Source organism: Abramis brama (genome assembly GCF_963993115.1).
Source record: "Abramis brama genome assembly, chromosome: 18".
NCBI classification, from domain to species: domain Eukaryota; kingdom Metazoa; phylum Chordata; class Actinopteri; order Cypriniformes; family Leuciscidae; genus Abramis; species Abramis brama.
In genome coordinates, this window is record NC_139980.1 from 35,253,125 (window position 1) to 35,275,593 (window position 22,469).

General features: G+C 36.5%; 1 protein-coding gene across 2 annotated transcripts in view; it reads left to right on the forward strand.

The window, feature by feature from the left end:
• LOC311068528 (MAM domain-containing glycosylphosphatidylinositol anchor protein 2) overlaps positions 1-20,532 on the forward strand; it is a 167,318-nt gene extending 146,786 nt beyond the window's left edge. The window contains exons 12-17 of one of the 2 annotated variants that reach the window (XM_084091025.1): positions 7,291-7,311; positions 9,038-9,193; positions 11,428-11,589; positions 13,201-13,334; positions 13,494-13,593; positions 18,755-20,532. In XM_084091025.1, coding sequence (XP_083947151.1) covers positions 7,291-7,311; positions 9,038-9,193; positions 11,428-11,589; positions 13,201-13,334; positions 13,494-13,593; positions 18,755-18,843 — 662 coding nt within the window. In that variant the 3' untranslated portion in view covers positions 18,844-20,532. The remainder of the gene's footprint in view (positions 1-7,290; positions 7,312-9,037; positions 9,194-11,427; positions 11,590-13,200; positions 13,335-13,493; positions 13,594-18,754) is intronic. The other variant, XM_084091026.1, reaches the window with a different exon arrangement.
• The last annotated feature ends 1,937 nt before the right edge of the window (positions 20,533-22,469 follow it).

Consider the following 22,469-nt stretch of genomic DNA (forward strand, 5'->3'; position numbering starts at 1 on the left):
ATGTTTACGGATTAACTTAAATCCTCTAAACTTATTAAAATACTCCACACAACCACTGGTTTGCATGATAATTCCTGCACTGCTCTCTCTTGAAGAGGTCACGAAAAGCCCGCGATGAATAACTCGATAACATGAAAACTACCCAAACACTGAAAACATAACCCCAGATTCTTTAGTGTAGCTGAGTTCATGAGCTATTTATTTGATCAAAATACAGTAAAAAATGTGAAATATTATTCTAATGTAAATCATCTGTTTTCTATGTGAATATATAGTAAAGTGTAATTTATTCCTGTGATCAAAGCTGAATTTTCAGCATCATTACTCCAGTCTTCAGTGTCACATGATCCTTCAGAAATCATTCAAATATGAGGATTTGATGCTTTAGAATGTAGAATATTTTCACATATTTGATACATTTTATTTATTTTTCAGGAATCTTTGATAAATGGAAAGTTCAAAAGAACGGCATTTATATGAAATATAATCTTTTGTAACATTATTAATGTCTTTACTGTCACTTTTGGTCAATTTAATGCGTCCTTGATTAATAAAAGTAGTGATTACATTAAAAAAAAAGGTTTGAATGTTGAGAAGTAAGGTTGAGATCATTAGTTTAGTGCTGGAAGTGATCAGCTGATGAGAGATCAGTGTTTGCGATCTGCTCGTTTGGAGTTTCAGTTTGATTGTGTTTTATGTGTCGGCTGCTGTTTAATAATTCATCTGACGCTCGTGAACATCAATCCAGAACAAAAAGAACAATTTTGGATGATGCAAAAGCAAATGATTCATTTCAGTATTTCGCTGAACTACTACAAGTACTATAATGTTCTGAGTTGTAAATAAAGATTATTGGAGCACGTTTTCAGCTTTTCCACTTCAAATTTTTTACATTTAATTCAATATTAATTGTTGTTTCTTTGTAATTATTTCTGAAATTTACTAGTATTTTCTGAGTGAAAACATTTCAAAGTAAATCCTGAACTAAGTTATTTTCAATGCATGAGAGAATTATGATGTTTGCTGTTCACAGCCGTTTGCATTGATACAGTTATGAGTTATGAAACCTACACATTATTATCTCTACTAAATAAAGCGCATCTCGTCCGCTGCATCGAGGCCAGAGTTTAATGAAGTGTCTGTGTGCTTTCAGCATTTGCTTTTGTTGACTCAAGAAGGTCTGAAATGAGGTTACTTGTTAATCTTTAATCTATTAAACATATTGAAACATGAAAGCGGATGGGATATTGTTTGGCGGGGTCGACTCTGGCTTAACGGAGATAAATAACGTCTACGTGACTTTGTTCTCTGCATTACGTCTGATTAGTCTGGCCTGGGAGTTTATAAACTGGCCGATAATCAAATGCTGCTTTAAAACGGGTGTTTTATGTGACTGTGGGAAGCTATATAATGTAAAACGGGATTTTTCTCCATGTTCATCTTTCTTTAGTGTGTGTAATGTTGCTGTTTGAGCTTGAAAAAGGGAGTTCTTCTCTATATCAGAGTCAGTGTTTCTGAACTCCTGAAACGCCTCCATTGTAGTCTTGAGTTTCTTCCGGGAACGAACACGTCACAATATTCCTCATTATAATAATTCATGCGCAGAATAAAGGGGCGGGGCCTGGTTGAGTTAGTTAGTAGTGTGTTGAAACCAAGCGGCAACCTTCATGTCGCTCTCTTGAATCAACACTTAAGTGAGTTAAACTGCAGTTCATCGACTGGCCACTAGAGGCCGGCTGCAGAAGAGACTCAATCCCATAGAGCCCCATGTTAAAATGCCCAACTTTACAGCAGAATAAAACATGTTTACAGTCTGGTGCAAAAAGTGGTTTTGGACTATATAGCTAATTTTGCCCTTCATAACGACTGTGAGGGGGGGGATTTTTTTATAACTCATCCGTTTAAATTATATTAAGCCTTAAAGTTGTGCATAATTAAGGGCGTGGCCACTTGAGTGACAGGTGGACTGCGCTGATGTCACTGCTAGCCGTTTGTCTGCTGTCTGTTAGCGTCACGTCACCTCAGCTAATCCGCCTCGCTGCACATTTACGTTTATCCGGGAGTGACGCTGTCAAGATGGCGACGGCCGGCTCCGCCCACTTTGAGCTTCGAAAACGCTCTTCAGAAACACTACAGGTGACGTCACGCACACTACGAACATATTTATTTACAGTCTATGGTTGAAACTGGCGGTTATGGTAAGGGGCGGGGCATTTCCCAAACACACTCGAAGCGCTCGACCAATCACAACACACTGCTCCAGCCGACCAATCAGAGCACAGTGTGCTTTTCAGAAGGAGGGGCTTCATAGAGACAGGAAGTAAACAGAGCGTTACTGACAGACTGGGAAGAGAGGAGCCGCAACAATGGAGAATATGAGGAAAATAATCAACATTCAAGCAGGAAAACCTGTTCTAGTAGAGACCAAACTCAACATTAAGATAAAACAGCCTCTTTAACATCCTGATGTACTTAAGAAAACTGAACGTGTAGATTCTCAGCAGCAAAACAGCCTTTAGAAATCTGCGTCTCATAATGGAGACGACGATCCTCTATTCTCACTTTCTGTCTCAAACACAATGACACAGACGAGGAGGAGGAGGAGGTGGCGTCTCAATTTGCTCTGATTTCTCGACTTGAAACGGATTGAAAAAGCGCAAGACAAAAGAGCCCCTCCACTCCAGGAAAGATCTGTTTTATTCCTGAATGATGATATGATAATGTCGCCGCAAGAGTAAATGCTTCATTTTGCATTTCTCAGAAATGGTTCATCCTCCCTGTGAATCGACTGTCAGCATTTATTATTGTCGTGTGGATAGTTCGAGGCATCGCTAGTGTTCAGATGAAAACTGTTTGATGGGTTTTAATCCTCTAATGCTCATATTTGAGCTAAAAATCTCCTGAAAAGCTTCGTCTCGGATGTTCCCCGTCTTCTAAATCGATCTCCTCAACATGACGGAATGTCCGTTTGTGTTTGATGCTTTCTCTTAAAGCTTTTATCTGTCGATATAAAGTGATTATTGTGATCCGCTCTTCAACACATTATTGTTAAATCTTATCCAGACAGTGATGGAAAAATAAACAAAGGGATTTAAGCAGTCGGCTGTAAAATTAATATTCCAGGTTGTTTTTGATCTGTTGTCAATGTACAGAATTTACTACAGACAATCATTTTGTCATTTCCATATTTACACAACTGTGTTCAAAGGTTTGAGTTCAAAATGTTTTTTGATTGTTAATGTTTCTGAAAGAGTCTCTTCTGCTCAGCAAGGCTACATTTATTTGGTCAAAAATACAGTAAAAACAGTGAAATATTATTACAATAAAAAATACAATAAAACAGCTGTAAATATATAGTAAAGTGTAATTTATTCCTGTGATCAAAGCTGAATTTTCAGCATCATTACTCCAGTCTTCAGTGTCACATGATCCTTCAGAAATCACTCTAATATGATGATGATTTGGTGCTCAAAGATTTATGATTATTATTATCAGTGTAGTCATACTTTTGTGGAAACCGTGATACATTTAATTTTCAGGATTCTTTGATGAATAGAAAGTTCAAAAGAACAGCATTTATTTGAAATGGAATCTATTGTATCATTATAATTATATTTACTGTCACTTTTGATCAATTTAATGCATCCTTGATGAATAAAATTATTAATAAAAAAAACAAACAATCTTTTCTAAGGTAGTCTGCATATAAACAAATGGACATACATTTGCTTTAAATACTCTAATAATGAAAGTCTAGTTGATTTGAAATTAATTAGATTTTTTTCAAATGGTTTGAGTGAATGATTCAATGACTCACTCATAAAGACGTCACTTGTTTCATTACTGGATGAATCAGTGTTTTTGAGCGAATCTCTTGAGTGAATGATTCAATGACTCACTCATAAAGACGTCACTTGTTTCATTACTGAATGAATCAGTGTTTTTGAGCGAATCTCTTGAGTGAATGATTCAATGACAAACACATTTTTAGCAGTCTCTTGTCGCCACCTACTGGTGTAACGATGTAATGATACAATCTTCAATCTTGAAGCTTCAAGTTACTTTCAAAAGGTGATTTACTCTATTTTGATCACTACCGTAGACATCAGTGTTTATATCCGAACTATAAACTTTTATCCCAGTACTTCTGTGATAATCTGAACGCTTGTAAGACAGAAATAATGAAACTGTCAAATCGCTGTCATTTAGGAATAAGATCAGGTGCTGAATCGAGACTGAGCTCTATTATGACACATTTAGATTGAGCTTATTAATCGTGCAGCTCTTCTACATATGCAAGCTTAATGTTATGAAATGTGCGCGTTATGTTCTCAATGTTCCTGCAGACGCTATAGTGGACATTAGACCTCACAGCTCGAATACACCGGTTTTTGCTGAATAATTCTTATATTTGCGCTTTCAAATGATCAGGATTGCGATTCCACCATAAAAGCATTGTTGCAAAGCCATGTCATGTTTGTTTGCACACTGCAATCATCGTCTGTGGTTATTTACAGCATGCAACAGATGCCATATATATATATATATATATATATATATATATATATATATATATATATATATATTCTCCAATATTCTTCAGACACGTTTGCTTTGAGGTGATTTGTGATTAGCGTGTTTAATCGAGTGCATTAAAATCAATTATTTCAGCATGAATCACTCCACATTAACAAAGTTTTGCGGTTACGCTGATGCAGCGCATCTATTCAGCATGACAGAAATCGATCCCTGAGCCGCTCGTGCGTCTTCATGACAGTCTAGATTGTGTTTACTGGCGAAAAGACTCATTGAAACAAGAGCCGTTAGTTACTTTTGACCTTTACCTGGTTTACCATGGTTGTTCGGCTGTTGTTTTGAGCAATAAAACTGTGTTGTAGGCCTTTACCGGTTCAGCCGCTCAAACAGCTCTTCCCGCCTTTAAAATCTGAATTATTTATTGAACTTTCCATTACTGCATTCCTTCCGTTTACATGCACAAATAATAAATGTGAGATTGTAAGTGATTTCTTGATCATGAAAGTTGCATGGACTGTTTGTGAAGCTCTCAGAGTTTATAATGAGACGGTAAAACGTCAGTCTTAATGCATTTATGTATTTCGGTGAATCATTCACATGCATATTTGATTGTGATCGGGTCATGCAGGTCAAAGTTTATTACAGGCACTTTTTAATTCACTTTTTAAACTAACTTTGACTGACTTGATCAGGAAGATTCTGTTCGAGCTGAAAGAGAAACTGCTCATTGCATATATTAGCAGAAGATTTACATTTAACACTGTTATATATATTTGTATTTATATTTAAAGACAGGTTTTTTATATATATATATATATATTTACTAATTTTAAATTCATTTAACAATAAATCCAGGGGGAAAATTGCCTTTTAGGAACATACATCTACATATAGGCTATATATATTTATATTTAAATGTATTATCAGATCATCAGATTCTCTCTGTTGTTTTTCCTCTTGCTTTCGTTTACCGTCCGCGACTCATTTCATCAGTTTGTGAGACACATTAATCCAGAAGCCAACATTTCATGACGTTTCATCACATCCACATGTTGATGATAATTAATTCATGTTTCTCTGGAGATCGCCGGTCAGTTATGAGCGGAAAACAATCACAGCGGGTAATTTGAGCCGGAGGGAGTTTGAGTGTTGTTTTGATCATGTGTCTGGTGTCTGCTGTAGTTTCACACACTCGCACGATCACAGAGACGTTAAACGTTATAAAACCTGCTCAGGTGATTCGTTTTCTGCTCAGATTAACATCTACTCATGATGGAGACGTTTAAATGCTTCATGTTTCTCCACACTTCTGTTTGGAATTTTAAAATAATTTATATTTATATATATAGTTACACTGTTAAAAAAAAATCACAGTTTGTTATATTATATGTTATAATATACTATATAAAAAAATTGCTTTACAATAGGTTTCATTAGTTAACATGAGCTAACAATGAAAAATACTTCTAAATCATTATTAATCTTAGTTAATGTTATTTTCAACTGACATGAACACAGTGAACAGTTGTACTTTCAGCAAGCAAGCAACTTTATGTATATAGCACATTTACTCACAACAGATGTGCTTTACAACAATGATGTCATTAAAATAGGGATACACAATATATCAGCCACTTTTTTAATGTTATCATTATCGGCCTGATAAGAAAATGTGGCCGATATATTAAAGCCGATAAATAATGTATTATTTCCTTCAGCTGAGACACTTCAGATGCGACTGTTCAACATTATGGCTTTGAATTGCTTGAAATATGATTGGAATCACTTAAAAAAAGAAAAATACAGTAAAGTGCAACATGTGCAGTGCAGGTCTCTCATATCGGCTTCATAAAATTATCATGAAAACATTATAATTGTGTGTTTGGGACGTGGATTTTAATGGTGAGACTTGTGTTTTTGTAATCAGGCTCTCAAAAAATACATAAAAATTAGGATTTCAATTTATCGTCCAATATATCGGTTATCGGCTTTCAAATATAAAGAATCATCGGTTATCGGTATCAGCCAAAATGTTCATATCAGTGCATCCCTACATTAAAACCAAGATTTAGTATTACATGCAACATGGCAAACATGTCTTATTCAGAAGCTAAAGAAAATAAATACGTTTTTAAATTAAAAGCTTAAAAGTGGCAAAGATGAAGCTGACCTGACGTGGAATGGGAGACTATTCCAGAGTTTAATGTCACTGTAACATCCATGTACTTTGTCCAGAGAACATGTTTTATCTAAACTCACTGGCAAATAAAACTGAAGATCATCGGCAAAAAAATGGTATGAAATACTATATAAAGAATAGAGCTCTGAGGAAGCAAATACAGAGAGAACAGCAGCGGTCCCAAAACCGAGCCCTGAGGAACGCCACAGACTACAGCAGCCGGTGTGGAGGAACGTCTCTCAGATTCACAGCGACTGTCCTGTTCTTTACATACGAGGCAAACCACTGAAGGGCTTTTTATTTACTAACATTAACAAAGATTAATAAATACTTAATAATTGTATCGCTTATTGTTATTTAATGTTATTTAATGGATTAACTAATGGGTCCATGTTGTAAAGTGTTATCTGAATGTCATATGTTCTCATGTTTATTTCTCACAAATGTGTGAGAAGTGTGAATATTAAAGGTTTTGTTTTGCAATTAAATTGAATCCAATTAGGGTCAATTTGGAATATATAAAGTTGATTATAATAAATAATATTTTTTCTCTTTTTCATTTTTTCTCTTCACAGCTCCAGTCAATCCTCATCTGAGTAAGTATTAATTTAACACTATTCTTTCTTTCTTTCTTTCTTTCTTTCTTTCTTTCTTTCTTTCTTTCTTTCTTTCTTTCTTTCTTTCTTTCTTTCTTTCTTTATGTAGCTTTTATCTATCTGTCTGTCTGTCTGTCTATCTATCTATCATCTATCTGTCTGTCTGTCTGTCTATCTATCTATCTATCTATCTATCTATCTATCTATCTGTCTATCTATCTATCTATCTATCTGTCTGTCTATCTATCTATCTATCTATCTATCTATCTATCTATCTATCTATCTATCTATCTATCTATCTATCTATCTATCTATCTATCTATCTATCCCTTCTTGTGTCTGGTTAGCTTTAGTTAGTCAGCTGTCCTCTAGTTGTTTCCACGACTTTCATGAAACAATCCCAGATGGAATATTCCCTTCTCTCTCTCTCTCTCTCTCTCTCTCTCTCTCTGCCGAGTCTTTTCTCCCGTCTCTTTCTCTTCCCTCTCTTCCCTCTCTTCCCTCTGTCTCTCTCTCTCTCTCTCTCTCTCTCTCTCTCTGCCGAGTCTTTTCTCCCGTCTCTTTCTCTTCCCTCTCTTCCCTCTGTCTCTCTCTCTCTCTCTCTCTCTCTCTCTCTCTCTCTCTCTCTCTCTGCCGAGTCTTCTCTTCCCTCTCTCTCTCTCTCTCTCTCTCTCTGCCGAGTCTTCTCTTCTTTCCCTCCCTCTCTCTCTCTCTCCCTCTCTCTCTCTCTCTCTCTCTCTCTCTCTCGTCTCCTGGTTCTGTCCTCCTGATCTTCTGCAATAGTTTGGTCATCAGGGGTAAAATCTCCATTTAAATCCCCCGTATGAAGCGAGTGCAGGAGTCGAGAGCGAGGTCTTCAGCGAGGGACCGTAAGCCCACTTATTCAAAAACACTCCAGGCTGCTCCCCATCCGAAGGTCACGGCGCTGGTTTTAATAAAATCAATGAATATTTATCAACAAACAACACCTGCTGAATGCCAATGACTTGTTCCTCCAGATGAGTGTGAGATATGAAGAGTGTTTAGTAAATCAGACATGATTCCACAAGGGTTTGTTGTTGTCACTGTGTGTGTGTGTGTGTGTGTGTGTGTTAATGACAGTCCTGTCGTCATGTACTCGCCCTCATGCTGCTGAAGAGTCTCTGAGATGCTCTTTTACAAACACACACGGACACTATCAGGTCAGAAAGGCTTCATAACTGTCTTGTGCAGTATTTTCCAAGCTAGAAACATATGGAAGTTTCCTTGTTTCTGCCACAGAATAAAACATTTAAAAAGATATTTATATACTTTGGCAAAAGGTATGATGAAACATTAAGGCAAGACAGTTTTGAGGTCTATTTTGCATCATTTTATCTCACAATTGTGAGTTTATTTCTCAGAATTGCAAGATATAAAGTCAGAATTGCGAGATGTAAAGTCGCAATTGTGTTATAGTCAGAATTGCATGTTAAATTTTTAGATTAATATAGATTTTTAGATTAATATAGATTTTTATTCTGTGGTGGAAACAAGCTTCCACAGAAACAGAAACAGACCCAAATGTGCGACTGATAATCATCCACAACAGCCTCGTTCACTTTCATTATTAGCAGTTCAAAGATTCTTGCAGTTGCACAGAATGAAGTCCATATGTGTTTATATGTGTTTGGGACGCACGCGGACGAGTAAATGATGACGGGATTCACGTTTGCATGAACTAACCCTGCTCTTCTTTCTTCTCCAGGAGAGTTTCACTGCAGCTTTGAAGAGGAGCCCATTTGCATGTTCACTCAGGACAAGAACGACGACTTTGATTGGATGAGACACAGCGCCGCGACCCGCGACACCAAATACACCCCAAACACGGGTCCCAGCGGGGACCGGGCCGGCTCCAAGCAGGGTACTCGCTTAATAATGTTGGCTTAAAAATAACCCAACTATGGGGTGGTATAGCAGCACCTTCCCAACTGTGGGTAATTTTAGCCCAATACACTGGGTTAAAAACCAGTTGGGTTAAAAGTAACCCAACAGTTAAGTTAACCATTTATTTGTATTTATGACATTATTTTAATAAATAAAAAACACTCTTTTTTCAAATACAGATTGTTTATTTGTACAAGACATTAAATATGTCTCAACAAAAATATTTTTTAAATTACAAACTAAATATTGGGGAGTCTAGAATTTAATGTAAATATACATAATTGTGTACATAAATTCAAAATACACAAGTGTACATACAACATACGTATTTAACCCCACAGCCGGGTTATTACTAGAAATTACCCATCGATTTTAAAATTGACCCAACATTTTTGGGAAAATAACCCAACATAGTGACCCAATATGTGTAACCCAAAAAAATTAAATAAAAAATTTTAAAAAATAACTGTGTAACATTTACTGTGTAGGTAACCGTCCCGTCCGTACGACGATCCCTCAATCCTTTATGAAATCGTCATGTTGTCATAAGAAGCTTATCTTCTTTCCGGAAGGAAACTTCTGAAATATCCCCCCCCCCCCCCCCCCCCCCCCCCGAGAGACTCCTGCCTAAATCCTCATGTTGATTTCTGAAGTTATCTTGAATTTCATTCATATCCGCCCGAGTTCTAATTACCCCTCGGCGTGATTTCATTCAGACGAAATTTGGCTTTTCAAATGAGGTTGTCTATTCCCAAACTGAGACAATGCATGCCAGTGCCGGATGCGAATGAATCGAGATGAGCTCCTTTTATTTTTATTGAAATGTAGTTTTACTTGATGCCGTGACGCTCTGGAGAGACCGAGCGCCGGTTAACACGTCCTCTCCGGTCCCCGTGTAAATAATACATTTGCTTTAATCACCCTGATGCTTCCAAACTGTCCGGCGTTTTATTACCATCAAGAGTCCAACAGAGACTTTAATTATTGCTCATCAAATTCAAGAGAGGAGATTCTGTTTGATTTTGGCTGGAGGGTTTTTCACAGCCCAACTCTCAATGAGACGGCGCTCTGAAGAGCAGCGCTGGTGAACGTGACGCGCATCACAAGAGGAATATTGTTTGTAAATGCGTCAAAGATTTTGTAATCATATTGCATAGTTGTGATTGGAGTCAATTGTTTTATTTGTGAAAACACAATTTTAAATTATGAACACATTCAAAAACAACTAAATATTAATAACTGATTATGAATGGTTATTTTCCTATCAGCTTTTTGTTTTTCTATGCACTTTTTATTTTTATTTTAAATTTTTGCATAGTTAAATAAAACCTGTTGCTGTACTTAGCCTTTTTTGACCAAATAATTTTGTCAGATAAATGCCTAGTATTTAAATAACATAAAATTATGAAAATTTCCCTCATATTGGGTCATTGAAAACAAATAGTCCATCCTATATTCATGAATTCTTTATTCTCAGCCGATAAAGCTATTTTGAATTTGAATAAATATATTATTATTATTTTTATTTATTTATATTTTTTGTATAATAATACTATTTTATTTTTATATATTTAATTATTATATTATTTATTTATATATTGTCGCTGTCAGGCAGAAACCTCATATCTCCATATTTCGCAAATTGTATTTTTTTGTCAAAAAATCATTACTATCGGTCACCCTTTACGTCTGTCTGTGGGTTTTGCAAATATTTAACCAATGAAAAGTATTAAAAAGAGCTTGTGACTGAAGCGTGTAACTCCACTGGCTCCTCAAACTGTCAATCAAACCTCATAACTCCGCCCACCTCTGTCATGAATGAAGTGGAGCTTCTCTGCTTGTTTGCAATGCAATGGTAAATAAAGACTGTTTGTTTGAATTAGTACAGCTTTTCTTCACTCAAGAAACACTATATATATACAAGGCTGATGTTTTATGAATTTGATGATCGAAAAAGAGTGTCTTTGTCACGTATGTCAGTAGTTTACAGTGTTTAATTATTTAAAATACAGTGTTTTTTTCCATTTCCTGAAAAGCTGCAGTTTTGGAGATAGGAGGTTTCCCCCGACAGCGACTATATTATAGTTTATTATATATTAGTCATATATGATAGTCAAGTATATGGCTGCTGTTGTGCCACCTGAGGCTTGTGTTAAATCAGAGGTTTATTGTGATATATAGATCTACAGTATCTTGTTGTGTCATCACCAGGTTTCTACATGTACATCGAGACCTCGAGACCTCGTAAAGAGGGCGACACGGCTCGATTACTGAGTCCTGCGTTTAACGTCGCGCCGAAGAACCCCTACAGCATCACCAGCCCACCGGCGTATTGCTTCAGCTTCTACTATCACATGTACGGCAAGCACATCGGTAAGATGAAGACGACCTCCTCATGCACACGCATTCCTGAAGCTAAAACACAGAAGAACTGACGACATATCAGTAAAACTCTCTCGCTTTATCACTTACACTGACGAGTTCCTGCAGAAACCACCGATGCAGAGATGCACCGATATGAAAATGCTGAAAATTACCGATAACCGATAATTCTTTATATTTGAAAGCCGATAACTGATATATTGGCCGATAAATATAAATCCAAATTGTTATATAATTTTTGAAAGCCTGATTACAAAAACAAAAGTCTCACCATTAAAGGCCACGTCCCAAACACACAATTATAATATTCTTATTATACATTTATGTAGCCGATATGACTTGCGCTGCACATGTTGAACTTTACTGTATTATCATTTTTGAAGTGATTCCAATCATATCTCAAGCAATTCAAAACCATCATGTTGAACAGTCGCATCTGAAGAGTCTCAGCTGAAGGAAATAATACAGCATTTATTGGCTTTAATATATCGGCCAAATTTTCTTATCGGGCCAATAAACGATAACATTAAAAATGAACATATATCGGCCGATACCGATATGGACGCGAGTTCCTCTCAGATGTCATGATTCTGTCATACGCTCAAACCTGTTGTTGACCATCAAAAAACTGTTTATTGAACACACTTTGACCCCTGTCGGGGCATGTTGTCACACGTGTGTTCAAATCCACCTTCATTAATAAAGTTTACAAAAGTAAAATTTCTCTTTTTATCATAAATCAGAAAATACTGTCAACAGTAGTTTAATATGTATTCACTTTTTTTTATGTTTAATTTTCATTCTTTGTGTATGAACAAATTAACAAATGAACTTACTAAAACGTTTTTTTATTTTTTTATTTGTTCCCTCATTTTAATTAAATCGTGCGCAAAGTATAATTCGTTAGTCAAATCAAAAAGAGGGGATGAATTAGTACAATAGGGCTACAATTTACTAAAACTAGAGTTTCTTAAGTCAAATACATTTTCACCATGTTTTTAGGAATAAAATGTCAGAATATAGATGTGAATAAAGCTGTAAAGTTTGGTGTGTGTAAAGCTGCAGAAGTGGAGATTTCTGACTCAAACTCACTGTCTTTAAAGAGATTGAAATCTACTGACGCAAATAGATCAAATGCAATAGTATTTTGGATGTTTTCTTTCCACTTTTCTGATGTTATGGAAGAAAAATAGACCTCAAAACTGTCTTGCCTTAATGTTTCATCATACATTTTGCCAAAGTACATAAAGCAGACACTATTTCTAACTGAATAACCTACAGCTTCGACTAGAAGAATATGTGGAATTGTGTAGGATTCACTTCCAATCTGTTTGTCAAGTCAAGTCACCTTCATTTATACAGCGCTTTCACAATATAGATGTTTCACAGCAGCTTTACAGTGATAACAGGAGATTACAGTAACAGAGATTGTTCAGGCTTTACAGCAGCTCTAGAATAAAGTTATTGTCCAGATAAAGTTAGTTTTGATTGACATCATGTGTTTGTAACTGGATTGATTGGTTCTCCAGCAGCGTAACAGCCTTGAGTTCTTCTGTCGGAGGAGCTGCGCTGTTAAATGAAATGATTGTGTTTTTCCCGCAGGCTCTCTGAATGCGTTCGTGAAGCAGAAAGGTCAGTCGACTTCAGACACGGGGCCAGTGTGGTCCCTCAGCGGGAACCAAGGGGACCGATGGAGACAAGCTAAAATCACTATCCATCCGGTTTCATCCTTCCAGGTGAGGGAAATGTACAGCTCAAAAAAATTATAGTTTTTGGTTTGACTGTATATATAGAATGCATTATGGATTTGTGTAAATATGTTAACAGCACATCCTGAAAAGATGTTGTCGAGGCTCTTGATGCAAGCATTTGTTTGTGTTATTTCCATCACACAGGTGATATTCGAGGGCATTCGCGGGCCCGGGATCGAGGGGGATATTGCCATTGATGATGTCATGTTGGAGGAGGGGGAGTGTCCTGACCCTCCGTCCAATCGTATGTATCTATCATGCATCTCTATGGTAACCAGGCCATGATTACGTGTGCAGCAGCAAACACAGTGTTGTCCAAGAGTGCTCAGTAATTACACTAGAACACACAGCGAGAAAAACAGAAATGAGTGCAGGTAATGGGCTGGAATTGACAAGACTGATGGTGAGAGCGAAAATGAAAATATGCCAGCAAATGGAAAGCCTTCCTTCTGGAGCCAGACAAGGGCTGTAATCATCGAGTGAAGTTATGTGTTAATCATTATTATTAGGCTGAATATAACAGGTTTTCCATTATTATCAAAAGTTACGTGACAGTTAGAGATGTTTCGTATCGTTATCTGCATGAGGTGTGTGTGTTTGTGTCGTAAATACAAGCTTCGTGGGAATCTAGAGGATGATAAAACACTGCAGTCGTATGCACTGGAGGATGCTTGTGAATCACAGAGATACAGTTTAGACATTTATGACCAGCCGTAAGTATGAAAAACATGAGAAGGATTTTAATGCTCTTGTGAATGATTCCTCAACTCAGTGTTTTCAGTGATCACCATGTGTGTTTAGTGCATTTACACCTGACTCTTAACGTGCTCAAGAAATCACAAAACACACGTTAATGCCAGTGTCTAAACATGTTAATGCCAGTGTCTAAACACATATTAATGCCAGTGTCTAAACACATGTTAATGCCAGTGTCTAAACACATGTTAATGCCAGTCTAAACATGTTAATGCCAGTGTCTAAACACATATTAATGCCAGTGTCTAAACACATGTTAATGCCAGTGTCTAAACACATGTTAATGCCAGTGTCTAAACACATGTTAATGCCAGTCTAAACATGTTAATGCCAGTGTCTAAACACATGTTAATGCCAGTGTCTAAACACGTTAATGCCAGTGTCTAAACACATGTTAATGCCAGTCTAAACTTGTTAATGCCAGTGTCTAAACACGTTAATGCCAGTGTCTAAACACATATTAATGCCAGTCTAAACATGTTAATGCCAGTGTCTAAACACATGTTAATGCCAGTCTAAACATGTTAATGCCAGTGTCTAAACACATATTAATGCCAGTGTCTAAACACATGTTAATGCCAGTGTCTAAACACATGTTAATGCCAGTCTAAACATGTTAATGCCAGTGTCTAAACACATGTTAATGCCAGTGTCTAAACACATGTTAATGCCAGTCTAAACATGTTAATGCCAGTGTCTAAACACATGTTAATGCCAGTGTCTAAACACATGTTAATGCCAGTCTAAACTTGTTAATGCCAGTGTCTAAACACATATTAATGCCAGTGTCTAAACACATGTTAATGCCAGTCTAAACATGTTAATGCCAGTGTCTAAACACATGTTAATGCCAGTGTCTAAACACATGTTAATGCCAGTCTAAACATGTTAATGCCAGTGTCTAAACACATGTTAATGCCAGTGTCTAAACACATGTTAATGCCAGTCTAAACATGTTAATGCCAGTGTCTAAACACATGTTAATGCCAGTGTCTAAACACATGTTAATGCCAGTCTAAACTTGTTAATGCCAGTGTTTAAACACATATTAATGCCAGTGTCTAAACACATGTTAATGCCAGTCTAAACATGTTAATGCCAGTGTCTAAACACGTTAATGCCAGTGTCTAAACACATGTTAATGCCAGTGTCTAAACACATATTAATGCCAGTGTCTAAACACATGTTAATGCCAGTGTCTAAACACATGTTAATGCCAGTGTCTAAACACATGTTAATGCCAGTCTAAACATGTTAATGCCAGTGTCTAAACACATGTTAATGCCAGTGTCTAAACACATATTAATGCCAGTCTAAACATGTTAATGCCAGTGTCTAAACACATCTTAATGCCAATGTCTAAACATGTTAATGCCAGTGTCTAAACACATATTAATGCCAGTGTCTAAACACATGTTAATGCCAGTCTAAACATGTTAATGCCAGTGTCTAAACACATGTTAATGCCAGTGTCTAAACACATGTTAATGCCAGTCTAAACATGTTAATGCCAGTGTCTAAACATATATTAATGCCAGTGTCTAAACATGTTAATGCCAGTGTCTAAACACATATTAATGCCAGTGTCTAAACACATGTTAATGCCAGTGTCTAAACACATGTTAATGCCAGTGTCTAAACACATGTTAATGCCAGTGTCTAAACATGTTAATGCCAGTGTCTAAACACATATTAATGCCAATGTCTAAACATGTTAATGCCAGTGTCTAAACACATATTAATGCCAGTGTCTAAACACATGTTAATGCCAGTCTAAACATGTTAATGCCAGTGTCTAAACATATATTAATGCCAGTGTCTAAACATGTTAATGCCAGTATCTAAACACATATTAATGCCAGTGTCTAAACACATATTAATGCCAGTGTCTAAACACATGTTAATGCCAGTGTCTAAACATGTTAATGCCAGTGTCTAAACACATATTAATGCCAGTGTCTAAACACATATTAATGCCAGTGTCTAAACATGTTAATGCCAGTGTCTAAACACATATTAATGCCAATGTCTAAACACACGTTAATGCCAGTGTCTAAACACATTAATGCCAGTGTCTAAACACACGTTAATGCCAGTGTCTAAACACATGTTAATGCCAGTGTCTAAACACATGTTAATGCCAGTGTCTAAACACATATTAATGCCAGTGTCTAAACACATTAATGCCAGTGTCTAAACACACGTTAATGCCAGTGTCTAAACATATGTTAATGCCAGTGTCTAAACACATGTTAATGCCAGTGTCTAAACACATGTTAATGCCAGTGTCTAAACACATGTTAATGCCAATGTCTAAACACACGTTAATGCCAGTGTCTAAACACATTAATGCCAGTGTCTAAACACACGTTAATGCCAGTGTCTAAACATATGTTAATGCCAGTGTCTAAACACATGTTAATGCCAGTGTCTAAACACATGTTAATGCCAGTGTCTAAACACATTAATGCCAGTGTCTAAACACACGTTAATGCCAGTGTCTAAACACACGTTAATGCCAGTGTCTAAACATATGTTAATGCCAGTGTCTAAACACGTTAATGCCAATGTCTAAACACATGTTAATGCCAGTGTCTAAACACGTTAATGCCAGTGTCTAAACACGTTAATGCCCGTGTCTAAACACATGTTAATGCCAGTGTCTAAACACATTAATGCCAGTGTCTAAACACACGTTAATGCCAGTGTCTAAACACACGTTAATGCCAGTGTCTAAACACACGTTAATGCCAGTGTCTAAACACACGTTAATGCCAGTGTCTAAACACATGTTAATGCCAATGTCTAAACACAAGTTAATACCAGTGTCTAAACACACGTTAATGCCAGTGTCTAAACACGTTAATGCCAGTGTCTAAACACGTTAATGCCAGTGTCTAAACACACGTTAATGCCAGTGTCTAAACACGTTAATGCCAGTGTCTAAACACGTTAATGCCAGTGTCTAAACACACGTTAATGCCAGTGTCTAAACACGTTAATGCCAGTGTCTAAACACGTTAATGCCAGTGTCTAAACACATTAATGCCAGTGTCTAAACACGTTAATGCCAGTGTCTAAACACACGTTAATGCCAGTGTCTAAACACATTAATGCCAGTGTCTAAACACGTTAATGCCAGTGTCTAAACACACGTTAATGCCAGTGTCTAAACACGTTAATGCCAGTGTCTAAACACATTAATGCCAGTGTCTAAACACGTTAATGCCAGTGTCTAAACACACGTTAATGCCAGTGTCTAAACACGTTAATGCCAGTGTCTAAACACGTTAATGCCAGTGTCTAAACACGTTAATGCCAATGTCTAAACACAAGTTAATACCAGTGTCTAAACACGTTAATGCCAGTGTCTAAACACATGTTAATGCCTGTCTAAACTAGGCCTGTCACGATTATGAAATTTGGCTGATGATTAATTGTCTAAAAAATAATTGCGGTTATGCCGATTAATTGTCTGTTTTAGGGCTTTGACGATTAATTGTCTGTGTTAGGGCTTTGACGATTATGCCGATTAGTTGTCTGTTTTAGGGCTTTGTGCTTCATTCATTAAATAATTGTGATGAATTTAATCCTTTGTAAGTTATCATTTTGCAGTGTAAGATTACAGTTAACACCTTTAAATATTAAATAAATATATTCAATAGCTATGACAATTTGTTTATTAAACTTAGTGAGTGTATAAATCAGCAGCAAAAAGTAATTTTTGAAAACATCTGCACAGTAATTTAATTGATGCCAGAGTCTAAACACGTAAATACCAGTGTCTAAACACGTTAATGCCAGTGTCTAAACACACGTTGATGCCAGTGTCTAAACACGTTAATGCCAGTGTCTAAACACACGTTGATGCCAGTGTCTAAACACGTTAATGCCAGTGTCTAAACACACGTTGATGCCAGAGTCTAAACACGTAAATACCAGTGTCTAAACACACGTTCATGCCAGTGTCTAAACACACGTTAATGCCAGTGTCTAAACACGTGTTAATGGCAGTTTTTAAACACGTTAATTCCAGTGTCAAACTAATTTCGGAAACTTCCCTGGCTCACATTTTTGATTTTGTTAATATTTTTTCTGATGGAAGACAAACATAAATAGTGATGAAAGCCAAAATATTAAATGTGATGGATGTATATTTACTGAGTAAATCACTATTTTGTCGAGTGGGTCAAAATTACAATTTTCACCTGATATTTTAAGCCAAATTACAGGGGTGTAAAAATGACTTTTGAAAGATGGCAGCATCATTATTTTATTTTTGCACAGAGATTGGTAGATCTATAAGTTAAATTTCGACTTTAACAATCTTTGTTTCATTATATGGCAACGGTGACAGTTAAAAAATGTGGGAAAAGCACTTGTTTTTTTGCCTGTAACACAAGAAGTATTAAAGATATGTTAAAATTCTTTTAGATTTTGGTTTTTAACAAACTCTACTTTTGCTATCTTCATTTTAAAGGCCCTATATGGTTCGATCACATAGATATGTAGATCTCAATGCGGCTCCATGTTCAATTTGTTGAATTTTACCCATTTTCAGTGGTCCTCTGGTTGATTTGACATGTCAGTGAGTTTTGATATAGTTCTCTGGTTAAGATTTACCTCTTTCTCTGTGTGTTTTCCCACAGCTATCAGAGGAGCGGCTCCACACACTATCTCCAGTATATGGCCATTGAGCGTCACACTGTTTTTTACCGTATTCTTTCGTCAGAGGTGACGCTCCACATGAGAAGAGACTCGAGATGCGTCCCGTAATATTTTATCACCAAAGATTTATGCTTTCGGATTGCTGAGAAGCCACAACACCGGGAATAACACCATAAAACAACCACAAACCTAAACAGAAAAGTGATTAATATTTTGTCGTGGTCGGAAACCTCAATCTCCATATTTTGTCATTTTAACTTTTTTCATAAATCATTAGGCCTACTATCAGTCACCAACTGTGGGTTTTTCAAATATTTAACCAATGAAAACTATTAAAAAGAGCTTGTGACTGAAGCGTGTAAGTCCATTGGCTCCTCAAACTGTCAATCAAACCTCATAACTCCGCCCACCTCTGAAGTGGAGCTTCTCTGCTTGTTTGCAATGCAATGGTAAATAAAGACTGTTTGTTTGAATAAGTACAGCTTTTCTTCAGTCAAGAAACACTATATATATATATAAAGGCTGATGTTTTATGTATTTAAGGAGCGGAGAAGAGTGTGTTTGTCGTCGAGTCACAGTCAATCTTGTCTTAAATAACCTTCATCTTCAATAACATGAGATTTTGGCCAAATGACAGAAAAAACTTAGCGCACACATATAGATACAGTAAACTTATAAAATGTAATTCGTAACACTTATTGGCTCAGATGCAGCCGTTCTAATGACGAATAAAACACGCATGTCCGACATTCGTTTGTCAAAAACTTCATTTGAGCTTGATTTTGGTCAAATGTTAATAATGTAATGACACATGCAAGTGTCTAAAACCAACATCAGTGTTTACTTGTTTAAATATTACAGTGATTTTTCCATTCCTGAAAAGTAGCTGTTTTGGAGATACGAGGTTTCCGCCCGATAGCGACAATATGCTAACAAAAAAGATATTTTCCCTGATGTTCAGAAATGCCTGGAGGATTTGAACACGGTCTGAAAAGCACAACGACTACTTCGCCATCTGGATGTATGGATTAAACCGAAAGGGAAGCAAAACCAGTTTCACGAATCAAGAAGTGTTTCACACACAATTCCCTTTCGTTCACGATTCTCCCGTTTTTCATCTTGGTATGTTTTTTTTTAATGTGATTTGGAGTACAATCAGCAGAACCTTTTCTCACATCTCTTCTTTGGTTTCGTTCGGCTCGGTGCTTTAAAACGCCAGTAAAAGAGCGCTTATCCCCGACTCCAGTAGCAGCCTGATTTCACAAACACTGTGCTCACTTTCCCAAGCGCAAGATGGACGACGTTTCGTTTTGTGCGATTATGGGCGTCCGTGACGGTGAAAGACTCTGGTTTGTCGCCGTTCCCAGTACCAGTTGAGTGACAGAATTTCTGCCATTTAAACAGAAGTGCCTTCAGGTTAAAAACCGATCCGTTAGCCTGGCCATCGACACCAAACGTTAATGTTTCTAACATCTGATGGGCTATTTAATACTCATTTCCGACTGGACGACGCAGGTGTTCGCTGAATGTCTCTCCATCGATAACGAAACGCAAACGGCCTTGGAACGGACAGGCCCTCCTCATGCCATTTATATACCGAACAATGTGCATTCTGAGAGAAAAAAATGAAATATTCATAAGTATAATAATATTTTATTACTCAATCCAGAATGTGTTTCAGCTTTTACACACAAACTGTGAAAACAGTGGCGGTATCTACCTGAGCGCTCGACCGGCCGCTTTTTAAAAAGGGTGTTGTAAAAAAGAAAAGAAAAAAAAAAAGACAATATGAAAATGTTTTGACAAGAAGCTGTGTCTCGTTTCTTCTTCTTATTTACGTTGAAATGTTCCAAGTTTTACTGTCTTTATTTCTCGTCGTCTCCCTTGCATTGCTGAAAATATCCGAAGTGGGCGGAAAAATGCCGACTTTGCTGGTTTGGTAACTGTACTTGTATATGTAAAGAAGCTCTGTTCATTGAAATTTATATGAGATGTTTTATGTACGAGTCAAAGGAAGCACAACATCTATTCAACCATTAAAACCGCTGTTCTGAAAAAATCATATATGTGACCGTCGCCCTGCAAAACCGGTGTGAAGTTAAAATGCACGCTTGTGTATTAAAAATGCACATATAGGCTACACTAAGTTTGGAATAATTAAGATTTTTAAATGTCATGTCAGAAATCATTCTAATATGATGATTTGATGCTCAAGAAACACTTATGATTATTATCAATGTTGAAAACAGTGCGGATTCATATGTTTGTTCTTTTTTTTTCTTCAGGATTCTTTGATTAATAGAAAGATTACTGTCGATACTGTCAATTTAATGCGTCCTTTTGTAAAAAATAAATAAATAAATAAATTACAGACCCCAAACTTTTGAATGATAATGTATGAGCATCAAATCATCATATTAGAGTGATTTCTGAAGGATCATGTGACACTGAAGACTGGAGTAATGATGCTGAAAATTCAGCTTTGATCACAGGAATAAATTACACTTTACTGTATATTCACATAGAGAACAGATGATTTACACTGGAATAATATTTCACAATTTTTCTGTATTTTTCATCAAATAATCGCAGCTTTGGTGAGCAGAAGAGACTGGAATAAGTTAAAAAAAATTAAATAAAAAATCTTCATTATTCCAAACATTTGAGCAGAAGTATATAAAATTACTATAATATTATGTTATGTTAATAGTTACTATAATATAATAGTACTATAATGTTACTATAATAGTATAGACAGCCGGAAAGGTCAAGTGTCGGAAACTGAATCGAGGTTGATTATGAAAGCCTCTCATTTCAACTACTTGAATTGCCACAGAAATGTGTCCGCAGCTCAGTAGTTCTCTCCTGTTCATAATGCAAGCATGTAATAATCTGCAGCACTGTTGCATTACATCAGTGACAAACAGCAAGAGGTTAATGAAGTCCTGTACCATTATGTACAGTACAGTTTCATTCCAGGAGCCCCTGCAACCTTATATTAGCAGGAGCTGGTTAATAATGAGGACGATCCCACTGGTTTTACTGGAGCGCGTCACATATATGTGCTGGGATATGCAGTGTCCCATAGGTCAGGTGAGGAAACTATACATGATGGAAAAGATTCACTGACTGACGCTCATTACAGGACTTCAGAATGAAATGTTTTAGAGGACAAACTGAAACAAAGTGTTGACTGAGTCTTCGTTCCTGTATGATGTTCTACAATAAAAACAAACCTATACAAATGATATTAATTAAGGGCTAAAGCTTGTTTCAATACACAAGAGCTTGTGTTATAGTCATGTGTAATTCCAGCTAACATAAATATGTTCTGAGAACGTTCTTCTCACATTGCCATTGAGTTAACGTTATTTCATCGCTATCTCACGACCTATTCGTAAAATCCACCTCGTAAAAATTCGTACGAATTGGCGTGAGATCGGGTTGGTTATTTCGGAAAGTTCTAAGAACGTTTTAAAACGTTTTTTCTTAGTTATGCGAACTTTAAGCGAACGTTCCATTTCGCAAACATAGTTACTTTTGAATGTTCTCTGAACGTTTTAAAACAACTAGTAGCATTTAAAAACGTTAGATGAACGTCCAAATAAAATGATACGGAAAAGAAAAAAAAACTACGATTTATTAATAATGTTTTGAGGGCATTATGAAAGGTCGGATAACTCTGAATGAACGTTC